This window comes from Pieris brassicae, chromosome 8, assembly GCF_905147105.1.
Source record: "Pieris brassicae chromosome 8, ilPieBrab1.1, whole genome shotgun sequence".
Lineage (NCBI taxonomy): Eukaryota > Metazoa > Arthropoda > Insecta > Lepidoptera > Pieridae > Pieris > Pieris brassicae.
The window spans coordinates 831,389-851,509 of NC_059672.1; the positions used below are offsets into that span (position 1 = coordinate 831,389).

Consider the following 20,121-nt stretch of genomic DNA (forward strand, 5'->3'; position numbering starts at 1 on the left):
TTTATAAATTTTCACTTCGTTTCAGTAATACAGAAAGTACGATTAAAATAATAACATAAAATGGAGTGCAACTGGAAATTATCGCTTTCGAATGATCTCTTGCAGGCAACCACTGTGAGAAAAACAGTGATAATGACAGGTAATCGTAAGAAATGCTAAACTACATAAGGCATAAAATTACTTAGACAAAACTAATGGAAAGTAAATCTATTAAAATATAGCTAAACAGAAAAAAGGGACAATAATAAAAAAATGAAGGACTCATGAAAAATAATAAGGGCAATACGATGCTTGTAGAGATTTATAAGAGATAGAGAAGGAGCTAAGGGAAAACGGACGGGAAGTGAATTCCATAGCCTCGCTGCAGACCTAACAGGATTCGCCAAGCTTAAGATCATCAATAAGTGACAGGCAAGAGTGTAAAAAAAATTCATGAATTAAATTCTTCACAGACAAATTAAGCAATAATAACATTTTTTTAAAATAGGTACAAATTATTCAAGAAGGAAACATATCCTATTTTTTTTTAAACTAAAATAAACAGAAATATAATAAAAATTGGTAGATATATAAATCAGACACAATTAATAGTGAAAGAAATTTGGCTGATACCGATTTTATTGCTTCATGCAACCTGAAGTGATTTACAAAGATTGGCTTTCGCCATATTTGGAAAGGTTCCAGGTATTAAAAGTGTTAGAAACATTGGCTGCGAACCACTCTATATACACGTATCTTTCTTATTATATAAGAGGGGGCAATCGTGCCTTCAGGACGTCCAAAAAGGGCAATCATCGTAGCCCATGGAAAGCCATTTAAGTTGGTTCGTGGCCGGCATTTGAGGGGGTAGTATAAAGTACAAAGTAAGAGTACTTTGAACAATTGAAAGTCGTATTTCTCAGAGCAGTTATTCATTTGATCTCGTCTTCTCATCAAGCCACACATTGTTTTTATAGGATATGGTTTCAGACTAGTCTACGGGGCGCCCAAAAATGCAGTCATCGCAGCCCAAGGTCACCCATCAGGGATGCGTTGCCGGCCTTTGAAGAAGTAGTATACTTTTAACAATTGAAAGTCGTATAACTCAGGGAAGACCCCCACCGGGTGTCAATTCCACAGTTCGCTAGTTTGCAAAAGAAAGTGTATTGGGAAGCGCACTGTGGAAGACTTCCAGCCATCAAGGTGATGCTGATGAAATTTTGAATTGATAAGAGACACGTTTTATTCAGCTTAGACATATTCTAAACTACGTACTCGTCAAACTATAAGCAGTTTTCTAAAGCTGAAAACAGGTCTAAGTTCGCATTCGCAAACTTATGAAAAGCTATGTACGAGTATATTAAATTAGAATACTGTTGTCTGAGTTCCGGGAGTACACTTATCTTATAAAATTTAATCAAAAGTAATAAACTTAGCTTGGCATCTATATCCCTTAAAAATGTTATCTAAATAAAAAGTGGTCTCTCTAAATAAAACGACAATCAAATGCACTACCTAAAACAATTTAACATTAAGCAAATATATAAACAAATATGTTTACTTATAATTCTCAATTCTATTTTTATTTTCCCTTAAGATTCTCAAGTGTATAATGGCCACTCCAACTTTTGAGGGCACCCCGTCAAGACCGACAAAAGGCTCGTGACCAAAGCAGCGTAAAGCGAAACCTCAAAATACTTTCCAAAAAACCAATATTTTTAATGCTTCGCAAAAGTTACCCGGTAATAATATTTGACCGGAAAACGCAAACAATTGAACTCAGAAGTACTTTCCGTTAAATGTCACTCGCAATCTTGAATCAAATTAAGTGTCCATATTTCAAAGTAGGTAATCTAACAGTTCATTTTTATTTCTTGAATGAACGGAGCTGATGATATTTCTGTACAGGATTAGCATTCTGTAGTGAAGCTTGTAACGTGTCGATGTCCTTAAAAATTTGCCGGATACTAAAAAAAGCCTGAAATTGTCCTCTTAAGTAAAGTACAGAAGATTTTAAGTGAATAACGTGTTTATCGAATTTATCTTGCTGATCACGTACCGGCTGTTGACACTCGACCCCAACTTGTGACTACAAATTGGTTTCGGATTTCTTTGAAGCTTCGAACACATTCAGAACTCTGTACTTCATGGGACTGCCGACAACTCAAAGCTTAAATTCTTGTAACGATTGTAAATATTTTAAAAAGTAAATAATTTTTAGTTTAATTGACATAACCTTTAAATGCCACATTAATAATTGTTTATTAAACAGCCAAGTTTTGTCGCAAAAATTTACTAGTCAAGTGTTGAATCCTGGAAAAATTATTGCATTCATTGATTGACATGATAATTATTGAACTTGGTATCTCGCAAGGCAAAAACTATTCATAGAAATCCATTGTTTTTGAACAAAACTATTTCTTTTAAAGTGGTGTTGCTGTGGTATTCATGAACAACGTTCTTAATTGATTATATAATTTTAAAATAGGTAAAATACTCGCTTAGTAGGACCAGCAGATTTCAAATAATATTATACAACTTACAGATAAAAGATTGACCACTTTGGAAGGAAAAAACGAAGAGGCTCACTCGAAAAGGCAGATAGAAGATATAGAAGCAATAGCAGGAAGCGAATAGAGAAAGACAGCTTTGGAAAAAGCTGAAAAGGACGCGTTTCCTGAGAACGGTACTAGAGGTAGTGACGACAACGAATAATAAGAAGAATTATATATGTAAGCTGGAAGTCCACTCCAACATGTCACCTGAGATTCAAGTGATATGTACGAGTGGACTGAGTTGGTTTTCAGGCAATAGAAGCACGGCACGCAGTGTGGTCGCTCGCTCCAGATAGACGTCATTATTGTTCGATTAGTACTTATATTTTGTTTGTAGATTAAAAGATATAGTGTGGTTCACGTAAACCTATTTTTGTATTTTTATTTGTTGCTTGCTAAATATAATTGTATTGCTTGGAATACTACTTACTATATACATTAGGAAAACTTACCACGGATCTAACCAGAAGTTCAATTGTGAACCACACGTTGCAAAGTAGCTCTATGTAGAAGAAAGCGACGTGTGGCTGCTCGTTTTCATGCCATAGGGTCGCAACGGCTGTATCATTAATAGTGAAATTCAGAATATTGTACGGCTCCGTCACTCGAAGGTCGGGGTGGGTTTTCAGGCAGAAACAGAGAACTGAGACGCATATGAAGAAGACAGACGTGCCGGATATCATCTGAAAAAAAACGTGAATTCATATTTCAGGATTTAGTTTTTGATATTATAGAGTAGTGTTGGCCTTGTGGCTTCAGCGTGCGACTCTCATCCCTGAGGTCGATGGTTCGATCCCCGGTTGCACCAATGGATTTTCTTTCTTTCATTTAACATTAGCTCGAACGTTCAAGAAAAACATTGTGAGGAAACCGGTTTGCCTTAGACCCAAAAAGTCGACGGCGTGCGTCAGGCACAGAAGGCCGGCTACTTGCCTACAAATGACCATGAAAGGCCTCAGAGGCCCATACCTAAAAAGGTTGTAGTGCCATTGATTTATTTGATTTTATATGCTATAAAAATGTCTATATAGTTAGTATTGTATTAATTACAATATTGTCTTGAACATTATTTGGTTAGTTGCTAAAGCTGAATTGGTCGTGTCACCAAGGAATTTTTCTTTCTATGTACGCAATTAACGACATAATGAAAAACTGGCAAATCAAAAATCTACATGTGACTGGCTGAAAACTGGCTTGTCTATAGAAGGATGTAAAATAGTATTTAAAGGCCGACAACGCACTCGCGGGCCCTCTGCCATTTAGTGTCCTAAGGCCCGGTATCACTTAACATCAGATGAGCTTACTGCCTGTTTAACGCCTGTTCTATAAGATATAAAAATTAAAATGATCAAAGAAATGCAATCGGCGGCTAAGATACATAGGCTAGTACCACTGTAAAAATATTATTATTATTAGGCTATACTTTAGAAAAACCTAAAATATTATAGTGTGAATAAAAGTAACAATCATGTTTTTATTTCTTCTACGGAATTTCCTAACGATATAAAGTCTTTTCCAGCGAAAGGTTATTGTTTCGTTTACAATGGTTCTACAATCTTGTTTATGGATTTATATTGTATCATTTGAGAAACAAATTTAATAGAAAGTACGTTGGTTCGTTTAAGAAAAATCGGCTTTCCGGGACGGGAAATGCGTCGTAAATCGTTGTATTATTTCCATGACAGTTAACATTTTTCTCAGAGTATCAAGTTAAAAGCTAGGAGCAGATATTTGCATTAAAATATCGCATTGATCTCATAGTGCAGTGCTTCATGATTTATTGGTCAATGATAAAACTCAACTACAATATTTGTTCATAGTATTGTCTTTTGTTAAAATAACTTCTACACCTTAAGAAAACACTTTTTGAACGGATTAGAGCTATGTATTATTATTAAAAACCTATAATTATTTACATTTTTTTTTTCTGACGTTTCGCGTGCTTTACAGCGTGCGTGGTCATCGTGACCACACACGCTGTAAAGCATTTGTTCGTTGCAGTTTTGTTTGTCTGACTCATAATGATTACGAAAATGGAAGAAAACAGAGCAGAAAAGTCTTATTTAAATTATTAAAAGGAGATAAGGTAATTTAACATTTACTTACGCATCTTACCAAACATATACCAATTAAATGGAGAAGCGACGAGGTTATAACTCGCCAATTAGGTATCAATACCTACTGTTATAAATGTAAGCATTGTGTTAAAATAAATTATATTTTATGTGTTACAATTTAAACAAAATCGTCCTTAAAAGTATGATAATAAGTCAGTCACAGATAATGCATTTGAGTTAACAAATCTGGAGGTTTTTTTTTTCTGTTACAGGAGGCCAACGAGCAGGGGGCTTGCCTGATGTTAAGCGATACCCATGGACACTAGCACTGCCAGAATGCTCACAAGCACGCTGCCGCCCTTTTAAGAATCGGTACGTTTTTCTTGAAGGACACTAAGTCGAATTGATTCGAAAATACTTCAGTTGGCAGCTGGTTCCACATAGAATGGTGCTCGGCAGAATTTGTCTTAAGAAACGCTCAGTCGTGGAACGACGGACGTAAATGTGATACAAATAATATGTTGTATTCTGCATTGATGTAAAGTAATGTATAGGTAATAGGGATTATATTTAAGTAAATTGACAGTTATGTAATAGTATTAAGTAAATTGTCGCGACCTTTTTCGGTTTAAAAAAGGATTTTTAAAAGCTTATTTAATTATACTTACTACTTTTAAAAAAGTAATAAAATAGCATGGATGAGGATTGCTCATAACAGTGTAAATAAAGATAATAAAATAGAACATACAGTTACTGGTTTTGAACCAAACTACATGTTGGACGGTACAGATGTTTTTTTTTCGAAATTAACTAAAAAGAGATATAATAGTAGAATGAATTAAAGATATATAAGAAAATACATTAAATCACACACCTAAAAAAACAAATATTTGATAAAAATTAAACTCAATTTAATTTCAATACAGGGGATATGGTGTATGTAGAGTACGGGAACAAATTAAATTGGAATAAATAAGATAAACTGAAGATTCGTCCTTTTAAAATTATCGGAAACATATCAAATTCAATACATATAATTAATACGGGTTATAAAAAGTTAGAGTCAAATCTGATTCAAGTCACAAAACTTTTTTTTTTAAATAGGGGGCAAACGGGCAGGAGGCTCACCTGATGTTAAGTGATACCGCCGCCCATGGACACTCTCAATGCCAGAGGGCTCGCGAGTGCGTTGCCGGCCTTTTAAGAATTTGTACGCTCTTTTCTTGAAGGACCCTAAGTCGAATTGGTTCGGAAATACTTCACTGGGCAGCTGGTTCCACATAGCGGTGGTGCGCGGCAAAAACTGCCTTAGAAAACGCTCAGTTGTGGAACGGCGGACGTCGAGGTGATACGGGTGGAATTTTGTATTCTGCCTCGACGTCCGATGATGAAACTCAGCTGCAGGTATTAATCAGAACAACTCCTCTGAACATTCTCCATGGTAGATGCGGTAGATAATGCAGAGTGACCCTACATGTCTATAATACCTACGTAAAAACAGAAATAAAATTAAGTATATAATTAATTATTATACTAAAGTGTAGATAACCCAAAATTTTGTTGATAATTTTCGTCTTTAAGGAGGGATATAAAGAAATTAGTATGTTTCTTTATTATATACTAGATGGCGCTAGCAGCCATCGCAGTTGGCAAAATAAGTTGTTTTGGAGTTGACAGAAGTTAAAGTCATTGAATTCCATATTATTTAATTGTGATGTTATTGTAAAAAGCTGATGAGATTGATAATTTAAATAATAGAATTTTAGTGTCGATTCTTTATTTTAAGAGCAACGCACTTGTTTATTTGAACTTTCAATTCGAAATATAATAAAATATATTATACTAGACCAGTCAAATGTGTAACTATTGCACATGGGCACTTGTAGCAAGATTCTTAAGAACATGTTTCATAAAAAATGTTCATAATTTAATTAAATGCTAACAATACTATTTTCGGTTCGGTTGTTTACAAATTGTTACGAATTGACTCGAACATCTCTCCGAAGTGGGATGGAGTCAGAGTAGGGAGGGTATTATAAAAGAGGTTGTGACTCATGCGCACGGTAGATAAACTAGCCCTTACCCAAAGTTAAAAGCCGTGTTTTCATTCCCACTTGTAAAGAGTTTGATACAATGTTGATTTTTACTGTCTTCTCTATCTCTTCAGCTTTATACTTACACCACACGTAAGCTTAAATTTTTACGCCGTTAGGGCTGATATTCAGTCATTGTGTCAGAGGTTATTGTGTTTTAACAAAACCTTTGATAGAGGGTTTGTCTTAATGAAAGCATTATTCAAGATTTTTGTACAAATTTTAAGAAAGGTTTTCTAGGAATGAAATATCGATAATCTTTTCTGTTTTGAACAATAAAACAATAGTATTGATATGATGCCTTGTATGTATGTATTATCATGCAGTTCTAACTGATCGTATTGGTCATATGATTCGGCTTTGAAAAAAACATCCATACATACCTTTTTATTTTATTTGTTATTTAAACTTCGTTACATTTTAAGAAAATCAAATAACATAAAAATAATCAGGAATTCAACGGGCGGCCTTATCGTTAACAAGCGATCTGTGTGAGAAAACTACTAAAACCAAATCTTATAAAAAATTAAATAAAAATTATAGGATCAACAACCTTAACGTAAGATAATAAAACGAAACTAAAAAAGTTAAAACTTTTGTAAGACTTTACAGAGAATATTATAAATTTCTGATAGCCATCAAACTTTTACAGTGCAAGTAGCATATAATTTTTTAAACAAATACAATAATCCACTTTTATATTTTTGTCATAATTTTAGCAGCTTTCGGATTCAAGAACAAAAAAATCATACTGCAATTGATAGAATAAAAGAGGTCCATGGATAGGTTCCATAGTAATTACTGCCATTTTAACAGTCCTTCTTACACACAGCTATGATTAAGGCTGATAAAAGCATATACTTAGTATGTCCATAAATGCTGTTGTAATTAAAAATTACATTTGAATTTAGAATCTGTCATTTTTATATCATTGTTCATTGGGTTTTCTCATTTTGGCCCCAATAAATTGTACAATATTTTGCGATTATCAAATGGAGTGTGGTCAAAGAGAACAGAATCGCTGTAATTGCATTACACAAAGTAGGTATGGAGCCAAATGCAATTTGTAAAACTTTCCATACTTATATGAAAAAAGGTAACAAAACATCGGCACAAGTGTATCAAGATACCTTAACTTTCTGTGCCCTAACTCAGCAATGAAGATTTTATATTTACAATCTTGTATTGGTCTGGATTTACAATTATTTTAATATACGCTATGCGTAGTTGTGTAGTGTAATAAAACATAAGAAAACCGGCAAGTCTTAGAACAAAATATCAGTGTCTAAAGCCAGATCAGTGGAATATAAGAAATGTTGAACCAAGGCAGTGTAATATACATAATTATAGAACAAATACTAAGCTAGATTGAGCTTTCAGGATCATTCTACATTTAAGTGCAGAACACTTTTTAAATATTTGCTTACAAAAGAAATAAAACTTTCCTTTATTACAATTTTATTTACATTTCATTATAGTAAAGGAATAAAGTATAAAATATACACTAACATATAATAATACTAATTGGATATAATATAGATTAGTTATGTTTTAAAGAAATATACTTTACTTCTTATTAATTAGTCACCTAACAGTTGTTAATTATAACATAACTTTTACCATAATAACTCTGAATTATTTTTGGATTCAAATCGTTTTTTTTTTTGCCTCCGAATATTTTTATTAGGCCTTTGCGAAAACGAGCACACAGAAATAATAGAAATATATGCGTTTTAGTGTAAAAGTACCTAAAATAAAAGGCTTTAATTATATTTTGGCCAATTTACTTTTTTTTATTTTTAATTTACAATTTAAATTTTGCGAATGAACGTTGCCCGAAATAAATGAATAATTTATGTGTATAAATTTTGTGCCATTGCTATAACACTAAATTCACACACAAAGCGAGCTTATTTAAATTCATAAATCCTAAATTATTAGTTGGAAGTGCAATTTTCCACCTAGAAGACACATGTTGAGTTCTCACAGTATACGAATGTATATACCCAAACAAGACTTTTTATACGATGAGAAAAAAAATCGTGAGGTAAGCAGCTTATGCAAGACTTAAAAATCCACGGCATATGTCAGTGCTGTCAATGGTGAAGGAAAATATCGGGAGGAAAGCTTGCCAGACCGAAAGAGTGGACGGCGTGTGATCCCTCCCATCACAGGAGGGTGATGATCTACTTGCCCATTAGATTGACAAATGATCATGGAACAAAATTAAAAAAAAAAACAAAATTCTTTATTTGTTCAGATATATGTACAATACAATTCAGATAGAGGCCTCCCTAGTAAGTCAGAGACCTGTGACAGGGAAGCTTCGCTCTTCTTTAAATTTACAAAGTTTAATCAACCAACGCAATTGGTTTAAAAAAGAAAAATAAACAAATATATGAATATATTATGATGACTATGTAATGTGTTTGTGAAAGACGAAACAAATGTGTGCGCCTGTTGCACGAAAAGATGGATTAAGGAAAAAAATATATTAGATGATTTAACAATGCTTCTGTTTTGTTGTAGTTAAGTGTACCGAGCCAATGGTTTAAAGTTATTTTACATTTATGGTATGTAAGATTATGAAAACTAAGGGTTTTATTTAAACTATTATAGAGATAAGCTGAGCGATTGTTGTATTGCTTACGTGCAAAGATTGTCTTGCAAATTGTGTAGCTTATTATATTATGTGAATATATACAGAAATGGAAGGACCACACCTAAGAATGTTGTAGCGCCACTTATTTAAATTTTAATTATTTTGTAACCCTTATTATTAACATTAATATTATCTATTTCTTCTAATATTAATAATAATTATGGATTGCGTTAATACAAGGCTTCCGTCGTTATAATCAATAAGCCAACCACGCCCTTATCTGTAGATTAGCTCCTCACATCTACGCAATAATAAATTCAGCATACTTTTATTAATCTTCTTAAGAATTTCAATTTATATCTCACGAGGGTTTGGCTTCCTTGATAAATTGACAATACAATACAAAGATGTTGTTTTATTTTAAACCAATATTTCCTGAGATTTGTAAATCCAAACGAATTCCTCTCATATAAAATACAAAATCGTAACTGAAATTTAACAATAAACAAACAACAATTAATGCTTATTATTGCAAGTTATAACTATCTTTATACATTATTACATTTAGATATGCTTAAGATATATTATTTATAAAATATTTGTATATTTCGTACGCTTCATCCAAAAGGTTGTAACATATAGAACCAAAGGTTGACATTACAAATACTTTATAAAGCATGTGTTATGTAATTACTTAATAAAAATGCAATTGTATAACTATCAACTGAAAATCGCTTTTAGTTCCTAAATTGTACTAAACGTATATATTAAGCAGTGTTGGCCTAGTGGCTTCAGGGTGTGTAGGTTTTATCCACAGCAATGCACCAATGGACTTTCTGTCTATGAGGGCATTTAAAATTCGTTCGAACGATTTAGGAAAACATCGTGAGGAAACCGGCTTGCCTTAGTTCCAAAAAGTCGACGGCGTGTGTCAGGCACAGAAGGCCGATAGCCCACTTGCCTATTAGATTGACAAATGATCATGAAACAGATACAGAAATCTGAGGCCCAGACCTAAAAAGATAAGGTTTAATTCTTAGATTATGTAACGTAATAAAAGTGTATACCTAATATAAACTGAAAATCGCTTTTAGTTCCTAAATTGTACTAAACGTATATCATAGCAAATTATTTATGATGTGCAAACATAAGCCAAACAACGCACTGTTATTAAGAGGCCAAAGTTAATTAACTTGTGTATAGACAGAATAATTGAATATATATATATATATATACTTATATTATACTATACTTTAATATTTTTATATATGATGAAATAGGTTTGGAGCAAAAAGACTATTCATTTAACTAGCAATTTCCATCATTCACATTTTTATTTTTTCTATATATTATGTATAGTTGTGCAGTCTCTGTTTCGATGAAATTGGCGTTACAATCGTTGTTTCGGATATGCATACGCTACACATGGCGGCCATATAAAAGTGAATATTTTAACCACTAGTTGGTAACAGTTCTCTAGGGACAATTTTTTCTTTATATGTCTGAAACTTTGCACTACACAGTTGATAGTGTAAGTCGTAAACCTTGTCCCACGCAGGTAATTTATCAAACGCTGACACCGAAATAGCTATTTATCTAATGCCAAAAGGCCCCGCGATGTACGTTATACTCTGTTGGTGACAACTGATATTTATGACTTAAATACATATTGTTGTATATATGTGAAACATTGATAAACAAAAAGTATGAAACAGAGAACATAGGTAAATAACTTGTCTGTGCAAGCTTCAACGTTTTTTCCATAATGTATTATCTATCAAAAGTGGAATCATGGAATTGAAACCCATAAAATATAGCAAAATAACTTTAATTAATTCAGGAATGGAGTTGTTCATCATCAGTCATCAGACGAACTTCCACTCCTATCACCGATGTTCGTCGTTCCATAACTGAGCGTTTTTTAGGCATCTTTTGCCACACACCACCACTGAAGTATTTCCAAATCAATTCGACTTAGGGACCTTCAAGAAAAGAGCGTACCAATTCTTAAAAGTCCGGAAACGTACCCGCGAGCCCTAAGGCATTGACAGAGACCTTGAGGGGCGGTATCATTTAACATCAGATGAGCCTCCTACAAAAAAATGCGTTAAAGACCAGTGAAGATCATGTCGGTTTTTTAAAGATGTACCTTAGAAGCAACTACTTATGGCGCAGAAATAAATAAAAATCCATTTTTGCAACCAAGTTCAGTTATGTCAAAACGGTTAGGTTTGAGAGGCGCACGCGACCTCTAGGCGAGAACTTTTCATTTTTTTATGCGGACAGAGTGATTTACAAAGGTTTTTACGAATACTATTTAGATATATCCTGTAGCAAAGTGTAATTTCATAAAGGGCTAGGCAACGGTGTATCTAAGACCGTCATATATTGCTTTTTCGATGATTGATTATCCTGAAGTGGTAACCTTTGATATCTATCAAAGAGACATTGACGCGGCCATAAAATTTACACATAATTAATTTAAATGTATGAAGTAAACCAATAATATTATTAGCACAACCGACTCCTAAATTCACTTAACAGTAATTACCAATAATTCTGGTATTGATAGACCTTGCGTTAAGAAAATTAAATGTAAATCCTTTTAAGGCAATTTATACAAAAGGTCTTATTCTAATAAAAGTCTTTTAATCTAATTTATTAAGAAAATTAGAAAAAATAATTTGATTTGATTTGATAACATGATGGCGGTAAATTGTTAAAAAAAGGGTTTTAGTCAATACATGGCTATACAAAAACGCAACTTTTACTTTTTTAAGTCACTTCTTTTGCATTAGGGAAAAATGATCAGAGAAAATTTTTACGCCCACCGTCACAAAAAAACTGACACCCGCACACCGTCACAAAAAACCGCCACCGTGCACTATCCCAAACCGATACTCTGATGTTAGCATAGTCAACATTATAAAATAAAAATTGTCCATTTCTTTCGTTATGTAGAAATATGTTTTTTTGTGGTATAAAATATTATACTCTTACTAGATAATGCGTTATAATAAAACTTTTGCGGTATAAAATATCTTTTTTCCATTGTCAGTGTCGTTTTTTCTATAACTACTCACGCGTGTACATAAGTACACAACATGTTTTTTTATGTAATAGGAGGCAAACGGGCAGGAGGCTCACCTGATGTTAAGTGATACCAGCGCCCATGGACTCACATTGCCAGTAGGCTCGCTTTGGTTTATCACAGGTTCGAATTATCACAGGACCCAGAGTGGAATTGTTACTTGTATACATAATTAATTCAAATCCCTTAAATATTATGTTTCATTTTATCTCGTCAATATTCAATTGTTAGAATTAAATAATTTAATAATTATTTGATTCTGCAATTTTCATGTATTTATCGTGTCAACGTCAAGGTTCTTGATTAAACAATTTCATTTAACACTTATACGTTATAAACCCGAATTTATAACATTATATATAGACGTTTTAATTGCTTCACAGCAGCCTTTGAAGTAAATAGATTTGCGTTTATATCCTTTGCAATGTACAAAAACGATTATCATTAAGTTCATCAGGGATAACGTAGGGTTATAATGGAAAGCTAATTCATGCAATCAAATCTTTCCTTTTTATTATAATACTAGGATCCGACAGACGTTGTCCTGTGAACTATGAATATTGATTTCGAATTGGTATAATTAACTAAAATGCTTGATAAATGATACACAACATTTTTTGTTTGTTTTTCTGGCACCTATATAAATAGTTTTGTTGGTATTCCGATATTTATTTTATTTATTTATTTATTTACACTTCGTTACACTACAAAATAAAAATAAAAATTAACATAATTAAATCAAAAGGAGGGCAACTGGCGGCCTTATCGCTTACGAGCGATCTCTTCCAGGCAACCACTGTGAGTAAAGAAAAAAAATAAATGTATTAAATAAGATAGGCAAGTAGTGCAAAATACATGTAATACACAGTTATTAAACAAAACTAAACAGGAATAAAATATTAAAGATATATAACTGGCCATGTGAAAAACATAGATTTTCAAGATTAATGCCACAAACAATTAGCGATTGTAATTATTTTATACGTATTTCATCAATATGATAACTCCGATCAAAGCATTTATTTGAAACGATATTAATTTTTCTTACATCCAGTCAATGTTTTGTCAAATGCCATAAAGTTACATGAAAAAATTTGAAAATTAAAGGATTAATTCACTTAAAAAAAATTGCGAAGGACAACGTAACAAAAGGATTCTTAAATTTTCTTTATTACTATTATATACCTTTTCCTGACAATAACAAGCACAACAAAAAACGAATTAGCGAAATTAGTCCAGCCGTTCACGCGTGATGCTGTGACCAAGGGAAATATGGATTCATTTTTATATATATATCTTCTGCTGCTATACCCAGGACTGCCTCCGTACCCTTCGACCTATACTTCTTTGGGTCAGGTTACAGATTTTCCGTTATTTAAGAAGGAGTACCGTCTTTTATCTTTGATGTGGTGATTTCAGCATTACACCTGCTAGTTCTAGTGGAAGTGTGCCCATATACCTCCCAATAGCGATTCCAATGAAACATAATGAACTTAATATTTGTCAGAGTTCAATTTTGTCGAAATTGGGTTCAAAATAATTAGAAAGAGCCGAGAAGACAAGTAAGCTAATGCTGTATATAGATGGCGCTATTTTCTTAAGGAATTAACAATTTATCAATTATCATCTACGAATTCATATTTCATTAATTAGAATTTTAATTTAACCTAAGCAATTCTGAATACCTTAGCAATACATTTTATTTCCCTTTTCAACGATAGATCAAAGGTTTAATCAAGAACACTCGAAAAGTGCTTCAATATTGAGTCAACAAACGTTTACAAACATCGACTTATGAAAGTTGGGTCTTTGCAAAACCCATACGAAATAAACATGAACAACAGTTCAGTTATGTAAACAAATAATTTATTAGAAAGAAAAATCAGCTGAGATAAGAAATTGTATTGAATAAGCGACTTAAAACTAATTAAATAAATTAATCTTGCTAGTGGAGGCTTCTAAAAAATGCGATGGAATGGCTTCCTCGCTATGACAAAAGAAAAGCTACGTAGAGCTGAGGAGCCACACTGAGAAGAGTGGAAGCTCGTAGAGGCCTATGTCAAAAGACAAGCTGTATAATAGAAATTAACTGGCCTACCTGTTAATTATTAGTGTTTATATTATTCACTACTACAATCTTTGTTTTACGTATATATTATTTGCTCGTGTGTGTTGTATTACCGTTTTTAGTTTCCACACTAGGAACTTAAGGCCCTATCCCAGCAGAAATTGCTGTATCAGTGTCTCGGGGTGGACTGCAGTGCGCAGTGGAGAATTGGAGCACAGAGGCGCGCCGGCCCGTAATAACAATTAGCTATGTAAATCATTAAATTAATGTTATTTTATATTTTTTTTTCTGAAATGGATTACTTGGCTTGCGATAAAATATATCGTGTAAATTTAATAAATCTTGTTCTATAAATTCAAAGTGTCAAAAATTAGCTATGTTTGTTTTTTTTTTTTTACTGAGCGAAGTTATTTAAATCGCGCGTCGATCTTTCAAAATGGATATATAAACTACTCATCTCCAGTATATATTTTTTCCATTCGTCCTACTTCAAGAAACGATGACAAAAAATGGAAAGAAACAATGTACTTTTTTGGAGTTTGGCTACCGTATAGGCTCTTAAGATTGTTCATCTTTTTGAAGAAAAAATTTTCGCTGTTACGTGAATATATCAACAACATTTAGGGATTTAGTTTGGAGCGATGATATATTAGGAACCTAGTAGATAAAGCTTCATGTATAATTCAGATATAAGATTTAAAGCCCGACCAATATAATAAAAAAAAACTTCACTCACCATACTTTGACACGCGACAACTCTGACAAATAATAATGATATCCTTTAGATTGTTGCCAGTTTAAAAAAACAACTGTTTTTCGCAATATGGCAATTTTTTTTAATGGTCAGACTTTATGTTGTATTCGATTTACATTTATTGACAACACTTATATCTATCGAAGTTGCCAATCTTTGTAAGCCAAACCTCACCCTCTTTGGAAGTTAAACTATCACTTTATAAAGGTCGGCTAATTTCTCAAGTATCTTAGAGTACTTAAAGTGATTGGGCTCAGAGAGTGGTTCAAGATATTATATTTATTCAGTAATTTAAAAAGTAATTTGAAGTATTAAACGATAACAGCCTCGACTGAGTGGATTCATAAACGTCCATTATGTTACTTAAATGGAAAAGGATTTTGAATTTGATCTGTAAATATATAAAAACAGCCGTAGGAACACTGATAATAAAATAAATATTATGAACGTAAATGAAAATTATCCAACAGATATAAAGCCATTCAGGCCCTAGGCTGACAATGATAGGTAAAAAAAACAATACGTGTAAACGCCAACGCCAGATTCCTGAACAAACTGTGACCACAGTCTTTAAAGTTTTGTATACACCAGATGCTACAAGTTCGTTTTCAGATCGGAAATGAATTTCTTCAATAAGTCTGGAATCTCAGTTGGCAATAAACAGCGCTTGCTGTAATGAGTTTTCACTTTGAAAGGCTGCGGTTTCCATGCAAGTTTCTATTGAAGTACGACTCGGTAAAAAGCTCTGATCGGGCACGACGTCAAGCGGAGCGAAGTGTCAGATCCAAATCTTTTTTACAAAGTTTTTTATTGATATTTAAAATATACGATCACCATGTAACTACATAATAATTTAGTTATCTGCTGCATTGTTTTTTATAACATCATGCAAATATTTTATTTTAGTATTGTTTTATTTGTCTAAGTATATATAGCTTTTACCCATAATTATAATGTATACAACATATTGTAAAAACTATTTTAAAGGAGTATGGATGTATGGAGTTAGTTATAATGTAAGTATGGAGTTTCATGCAACAAGAGTCATTTTTTCAATATTTTTAACTTCTAATTTCTTAAAGACCTTTTTAATATTTCAAATTGAAATAAAATATTTTACTTGACGAAATACATAAAAAAATATATGAAAAAATAATGTAGAAGTGAAATACTGTCAAATTCACATATATTCAAATAGTTAAATTCTTAGTTATTTTATTATGTAACATATATATATATAAATGACGCATGAACGGCTGGACCGATTGCACTGATTATTTTTTTGTTGTGTTTCTTATTGTCAGGAGAAGGTTCTATGAAAGAAAAAAATAAGAAAATCGCGGGCAAAATTAGGACATTTATACAACCTTATGGCGTTTGACATAATATTGCCAAAAGATTGGCGTGCAGCACTTATCGTCAAAGAGGATGTAAGAAAAATGAATATCTTTAAAAAAAATGCTTCGATCGGAGTTATTATATTGGTAAAAATACACATAAATTAATTACAGTCGCTACGCGCCAGAAAAACAATCAAGGAATGTTGTATATCATAAATTATTTTAGTTAATTATACCAATTTGCAATCAATATTCATAGTTAAGACAGGACAACGTGTGTCGGGTCCACTAGTATACAAATATTATCAAGCGTCATTACAAGGTGAAGTTTTGTTTTAAGAGCCACTACAACCATTATTGATCATTTTGTCATATTATTTGGAAAATGAATCACGAAAAATGTTTACGAATCCATTTGAATGCTTGTAACAATGAAACACATAATGAACTAAACAATTGTCAGAGTTGGCATTAATTGATGCTAACTGTTCGTAACTCGTGCCTGCGGGCAAACGTGCATTAGGCTCACCTGATTTTAAGTGATATCGCCGTTCATGGACCTCCATACCACAGGGCTCGCGACTGCGTTGCCGGCCTTTTAAGGACTATTTGTTTAGCTAACGAATTATGTTTTTGAGGAAACTAGGTCACATTGAATATTGTTCCAATCACTGCCCGCTGTCAATGACTATGACGGTAAAGTCCAAGGGACAAGCCATTAGAATAAACGACCAAGTTATAATGTATATTTATATCAAAATACCTAGTGGGAGTGCCATGCTGTTGCTTTCGGGCTTCAGCCAATCGGGCAGGCACGACCGGGGCAGTACCACTGTCTCACAGAAAACCGGCGTGAAGTGATGCAATAGGTTCATCTTATTGTACTCGCGTTTCGTGCGGTGGGTGAGACTCCCGGAGCCCATCAATTCCCCCCCCCCAGAATATGAAGATGCAGTTTAAACAGAGATTACCCCAGGGGGGTACCACACGTTTCCGCTGTGGAGAATCCCCCTCTGAGCGTCCATCATCGGAACAATCAGTATTCGGTGGTGGATGCACAGGCTGCCCTTCGTATTCTGGGGTGGGCAAAAACTGCGCAAAAAACTATAGGTTTCGATCTCGGGGCAAACGGAAGAATTTACCGAAGGCATCCCCTTCCACGCTCTCAGTGGACTTTACCAATGTTAGGGGGCTCAACTCTAATCTTAACGCGGTTCACTATCACCTCGAAACTGCGAAGCCGGCCTTATTCTTGCTTACTGAGACTCAGATATCCTCCCCGGCTGATACTTCCTACCTCTCCTACCCGGGGTACAAATTGGAACATTCATTTGTGCCGCGGGAGTTTGCGTGTACGTCAGAGAGGATATCTGTTCTCGTCGCCTCGAGTCGCTTGAAGGAAGGGACCTATCTAGCCTCTGGCTGCGCGTAGACTGTGATGACCATCCGCGATTCTACGCATGCCTGTATAGGTCCCATAGCGGAAATACCGAAACTGAGCGACTCATTGAGCACATCCAAATGGCTACAGATTCCCTGCTCGAAGGGGTTCCTACCGCTGAAATCGTGATACTTGGCGATTTTAACGCTCACCATGCCGATTGGCTCGGTTCGGAAACCACCGATCACGCGAGAAGATCCTTTCACGACTTTGCTTTAGCTTACGACCTGTCACAAATGGTCCCTGCGATTACGCGAATACCAGATGTGGATGGTCATAAACCCTCTTTGTTGGACCTTCTGCTGACTTCACATCCGGAGACCTATCAAGTCTCTGTTGACCCGCCATTGGGTTCATCGGATCATTGTGTGGCCGCCCTCCTCGGCCCCGTTTTTCGGGTTGTCGTCGTATTTGGCACTATCGGTCAGCAGATTGGGATGGGATGCGGTCTTTCTTTGCGTCCTACCCTTGGGGGCCTATGTGCTTTTCGTCGGAAGCTCCAGATTCCGTCGCTGCCTTTGTCGCCGAAGTGGTTCTGCAGGGCATGGAACTTTTTATTCCATTCTCTGCGGTGCCGATCGGTGGCAAGTCACAGCCCTGGTTTAAGCGTTCTTGCAAGGCGGCATCGCGTCGAAAGCGAGACTGCTTTAATGCATGGGCGGAAGCGGCGATATCTCGTGATGCCAATACCAGCGAACATAAAAAAGCATTTAACTCAGCCTCCAGGTCCTTCAAACGGGAAATCGCACATCGCCAGATTTGGCGAGAGATTGGCCCAACTCCCTTCGGGGACCCGAGCCTTCTGGTCTCTCGCCAAAGCTGTACAAGGGGATTTTTGTCAGCCATCGATACCACCCCTGCACAGAGAGGATGACTCGCTCGCCCACACTGCGAAGGAGAAGGCCGACCTCTTGGGCTGTCTCTTCGCGTCCAACTCGACTTTGGATGACCGGGGGAGATCACCACCGGCGATTTCGCGGTGTGATAACTCAATGCCGGAAATCACATTCCGGCAACGTGCTGTTCGCAGAGCACTATCTTCCTTGGACATTCATAAGTCGAGCGGGCCGGATGGTATCTCTCCAATTGTGCTGCGTACTTGTGCTCCTGAGTTGGCTCCGGTCCTGACGCGCCTTTTCTGGTACCTGTACTCGCTGGGCACTGTCCCGAAGTGCTGGAAGACCGCTTCAATACATCCGATCCCTAAAAAAGGCGATCGCTCTGATCCGTCCAACTATCGCCCAATAGCTATAACCTCCTTATTCTCCAAAATAATGGAATCCATTATTAATGGCCAGCTCTTGAGGTATCTAGAGGGCCACCAGCTGATTAGCGATTATCAGTACGGCTTTCGTCGTGGTCGTTCGGCTGGTGACCTTCTAGTATACCTTACTCATAGATGGGTAGAGGCAATTGAGTCCAAGGGGGAGGCACTAGCGGTTAGTTTGGACATAGCGAAAGCCTTCGATCGGGTGTGGCACAAAGCACTGCTCTCGAAGCTTCCAGCCTACGGGCTTCCTGAGAAATTATGCGACTGGATCTCCATATCGACATACATACATATCGAACATATCGAACGACGTTCAGTTTCGCGGTCATTTGGAGGGAAAGGCTAAATTAGCCTCCAAAAAGCTGAAAAGTGTGCTCAGCAAGGCGAGACGGTACTTCACTCCGGGCCACCGCTTGCAACTCTATAAAGCGCAAATACGGCCCCACGTGGAATACTGTTCTCACCTCTGGGTGGGAGCTCCCCAGTACCAGCTCCTTCCACTTGACCGTATCCAACGAAGAGCGGTTCGATCCTTTGTCGTTGCGTAGAGATGTGGGGTCACTCTGCATCTTCTTCCGCATTTACCATGGAGAGTGTTCAGAGGAGTTGTTCGGATTAATACCTGCAGCTGAGTTTCAGCATCGGACGTCGAGGCAAAATACAAAATTCCACCCGTATCACCTCGACGTCCGACGTTCCACGACTGAGCGATTTTCAAGGCAACTTTTGCCGCGCACCACCGCTATGTGGAACCAGCTGCCCACTGAAGTATTTCCGAACCAATTCGACTTAGGGTGCTTCAAGAAAAGAGCGTACAAATTCTTAAAAGGCCGGCAACGTACTCGCGAGCCCTCTGGCATTGAGAGTGTCC

General features: G+C 35.5%; 1 protein-coding gene across 1 annotated transcript in view; it reads right to left on the minus strand.

Moving 5' to 3' along the window:
- Positions 1-20,121, minus strand: part of LOC123713499 (potassium voltage-gated channel protein Shaw-like) — a 141,395-nt gene that overhangs the window by 50,469 nt on the left and 70,805 nt on the right. Inside the window, exon 5 of the mRNA XM_045667195.1 lies at positions 2,987-3,217. Within this exon, the coding sequence (XP_045523151.1) occupies positions 2,987-3,217 (231 nt within the window). The remainder of the gene's footprint in view (positions 1-2,986; positions 3,218-20,121) is intronic.